Here is a 3,883-nt window from a genome sequence, read left to right on the forward strand (position 1 = left end):
AACTTTTGAGACAAATATTGAAAGTTTTCAAGAGAAGATACATACCCTTGACATAAAAAAACAGAAATAATTTTTTATTGCCAACAATGAAGTTTTTCTACCTGAATTTTAGCAAGATTTTGACCACGCTCATCCCCCTTTTTGGTCTGCTTGGAATGAATTTTTTGTTTAAATGAAGAAAGAAGAGGTTTACGACGAATTTTCGATAGAAAATGACACTTTGATTTGCAGAATATTAAGATTTACAAAAGTGTTAGCCCTAATTTTGTCTTGATCTGAGATGAATTTTTAAGGGCAGAAGATTGGATCCACAATATTTTTTTCCTTGAGCTTTATAATCATTTGATTTTCAACCGTCTTTTTGTTGTATTTATAATCATCTTTTTAAACGATTTTCAGAGATTTTTTTTAATCATTCTTGTTAATGAAAACACTCATTATCATTTAAAGTCATTGACTAAGTCCAACTTTCATTATTTTGATTGTGTTTTGGGCTTATTCGACACTTGTCATGCAATTTGTTACATATACGCATGAGTTTACATGGAAAATTACACTGATTTGATTGTGTCAGAATATACTAAAAATGATGTCTATGTTCGAAGTCAAGGGATGCCTTTATTTCCATAGTTTTGGAGGAGGCTTTCAATTGTCATTGAATCTAAGTTGGAAAAAGCCTAATGTACAGGTCCTGTGAGCTCCCTCACATGCTGTGTGAGGGGGTATGGGGAATTATTTAAAAAAAAAAAATTTATCCACCCCCCTTGTAATGTGTCTGGCTTGTATAGGCCCTGTGTTCCATCTAAATTTCAGAGTTAGGCATGTCTTTGCTAATTGGTTGCTTCGACAACTGAGACATTTTGTGATTTGGTTTTTGATGCAAATACTAGTGGACATACTGGATGTAATGGGGACCTTTAGGTTAGATGCGGAGCCCGCGTCGATAATAATTATTTTATCACGTAACACATATATTTTTAATTGTTTTGGAAGATAATTACACCTGTCTTGGACGATTAAGTATAATTCGATTGATCAAAATAATTTCAACTATTTAGGATAGGCAAATGAAATTATTTGGATTAAACGAATTGTCTAACGAACCAACTAATTGTCTTACTAAAAGTAAGCCCATGTTTGGTATAGATAAATATCAAATTTTAGTAAATCTTGATAAAAATTAATAGAACATATGGGTAAAAAGAACAGAACTGGTTGAAGCACAACTGCCCTCATGCTTTTCCACTGTTAATTTCCTGTAGAAGGATGGTTTTTTTCATCTGCGAGCGTTTACTGAAGCGAATGAGAGATCCATCTGGAGCATTTCCTTTTCTCCTAAAGTTCCGACGAATGGATTCGTTACAGTTAATATAAAGCAAGTTTTCATTTTGTTTTTCCCCTTTCATAAAATTGTTTAAATCTCAAAATTTGTGAAGGGTGTCTTCAATAACAGATAAGTTGTTCAAGATTCAGGTTATTCATTTCTTTGATGCAACGTTTTTTCTCATTGTTCAAGATAGTCAATTATTTCTGAAAATTGACATCGATTTCAATTGTTCTCAAAGGTTTCTCTGAATAATGGATATACATTTTTGCCATGAAGAGAAAGGGAAAAGTCGTGAAGAAGAAAAGTAATACACGGGGTTCCATGCATAAAAGGTCTTGGAGCGGTAAGACCTTCAGCATTTTTGTTACTCTACGTTGTCCTTTTATATTATTATATTATTGTGTTTGCCAATTAAAAAATGGACAATATTATGTGTACACACTGCATTAAACCTTCCCTTACATGGAGAAGGCACACATACAATAAAATATTCATAGGCTCCCTCCATATGAGAGAGTGTAATCCATTATGTGAGATATTTTTCATCATTTTACATGTATTTATTTTTTTGTTTTGCGAATGATTTACCGCCCCGACTAGTGTTTGTCGTTGCGCAACGGGGAAGATAATTTTATTTTCAAAAGACTTTGAATAAGTGCATCTGTTCGTTTTGACTGTTACTTCCAACAGATGTGTTCTTCATTTCAAGGGACACACCTATTCAAACGGTTGCCTCAATTTCTATAAATTCTGGACGAATTCTCGTTTGCAAAACAAATTAAAAAAATATTATTCTCTCTTTCTCTTGGCATCATCAGTTCTTTTTTGAGTGTCTTCTTGGTTTGATCAAAGAGTCACAATTTGAATCAAACGCCTCCATTGTATCCTAAGAGAGATTTTCTATCATACCACAGTCATGACTTCGTTGGATAGGGGAGAAACATCTCTTAAAAGATAACGTTTTTTCGTGCCTTGGAATTCATTAAGTTTTCAAATTTTCCTATATTTTTCTCAACATTATGCACATATAAAATTATCATGAGATGTACACGTAAAATTATCCTTAAGAAATAGACTACTTATTTTCATTATTATTTTGTGATTTGACTTTGTATAATGGGATCAGATTTTGAACTACAATTTTGGTAGCGTAAAAGTATTCTCTAAGAAAATAAGTTCTCGCTTCTCTAGGTGTGGCATTAATTGGTTCATCAATAAGAAATGAATATCATGCCATATAAATCTGTACGAATAATGCTTATTAACACCAATTTTGTTGACCACTCTATAAATTTAGCCATTGTTTGAGCCATTAAAGAGAAATTTTGGTAAAATGTATTATGAAATAATATTTTTTTCGGAGAATGTGTGGTTAAAAAGAAGAATTTTTTTTTGATTTACTTATAATATTATTTTATTAAGGAATTAATAGTTGAAAAGAAAAGGGAAAAAATGTATTAAATTTTTTAAAGAATGTCAAATAAGGGCTTAATTAAATGAATCATGTGATATTGTATTTAAGTAAATCATCATTTAATGTCATATAGTTATCATTTATATTGATAACACTAGTGATGTTGAATAATATTACTCTTTAATCGCATATTTTATGAGATTTACAAATTTTAATCAACTATTTTGTCAAATTTTAATTTTTATCAAAATTTACTAAAAATTTGATTTGACTATCCATCAAACAGCGATAAAAATGATAATATGTAGTGGCCATTCAATCATATTTGGGTGGTTATAGTAAAAATTTAATTTTTTTTATATGTTGCACCAAATTTAATTGCAGTTAAACTCTTCAACTTTTGCTCATTGTAGCAATTATTTTGTTTAACTTTTTTCTGTAGAATTCTTAACTTTAACCTTCCATTAATTAATATGTCGCGTTCTAAATAATGATTTATATCAAAATATTTTTGTTTTTTATGTTTTAAAACGAGAGAATTTTTTTTTTGGAATTTATATTTATTTATTTTTAAAAATATGATGAAAAAACAAGTTGTTTTCACCATTTCAATGAATTTTTAGATATAAAACTATTATTGGATAACAAATGTGTTAACTAATAAAAAGTTTTGAAGATAAAAATGACATGAAAAATTGTTAGAAATATAAGTGCTTTAATAAGCAAAAAATTAAGAACTTTAAATATAACTAAAATGTAATGTAAGAAATAAAACTTATGGTGTCAATATAATTATCCATGGTATTTTCCTTTAAAAAATTTTACCCCCAAAATTCCCACCACCTAATCTCTCTCTACATTTCCGCATAAAGTGCCGAAGTTTATACTCTCTTTTATTTATTTTCGAAAAATCCCAATTATTACTAGAGTGCAAAAAAAAATCCTCTACCGAAGCAGCACTAATGGTTGAAGTAGACGTCGATGCGAAATCTCCGCCGTCACCACGGGCAGCCACCGCCACCGCCCCCGCCGCCTCCAACAATGGAGTTGTCGGGGGATTTTTCCAGCTGGGCCGGCCGAAACTCCGCGTGACCACGGAGTACGACAGTGACAGCTCAGCGTTCTTGCACAAGGTCTCCTGC

At 31.1% G+C, this 3,883-nt stretch overlaps 1 protein-coding gene across 1 annotated transcript in view; it reads left to right on the top strand.

Moving 5' to 3' along the window:
- Positions 1-3,703: 3,703 nt before the first annotated feature.
- Positions 3,704-3,883, top strand: part of LOC111397777 (outer envelope pore protein 37, chloroplastic-like) — a 3,055-nt gene continuing 2,875 nt past the window's right edge. Inside the window, exon 1 of the mRNA XM_023024758.1 lies at positions 3,704-3,874. Coding sequence (XP_022880526.1) covers positions 3,704-3,874 — 171 coding nt within the window. The remainder of the gene's footprint in view (positions 3,875-3,883) is intronic.

This window comes from Olea europaea, chromosome 7, assembly GCF_002742605.1.
Source record: "Olea europaea var. sylvestris chromosome 7, O_europaea_v1, whole genome shotgun sequence".
Taxonomy (NCBI): domain Eukaryota; kingdom Viridiplantae; phylum Streptophyta; class Magnoliopsida; order Lamiales; family Oleaceae; genus Olea; species Olea europaea.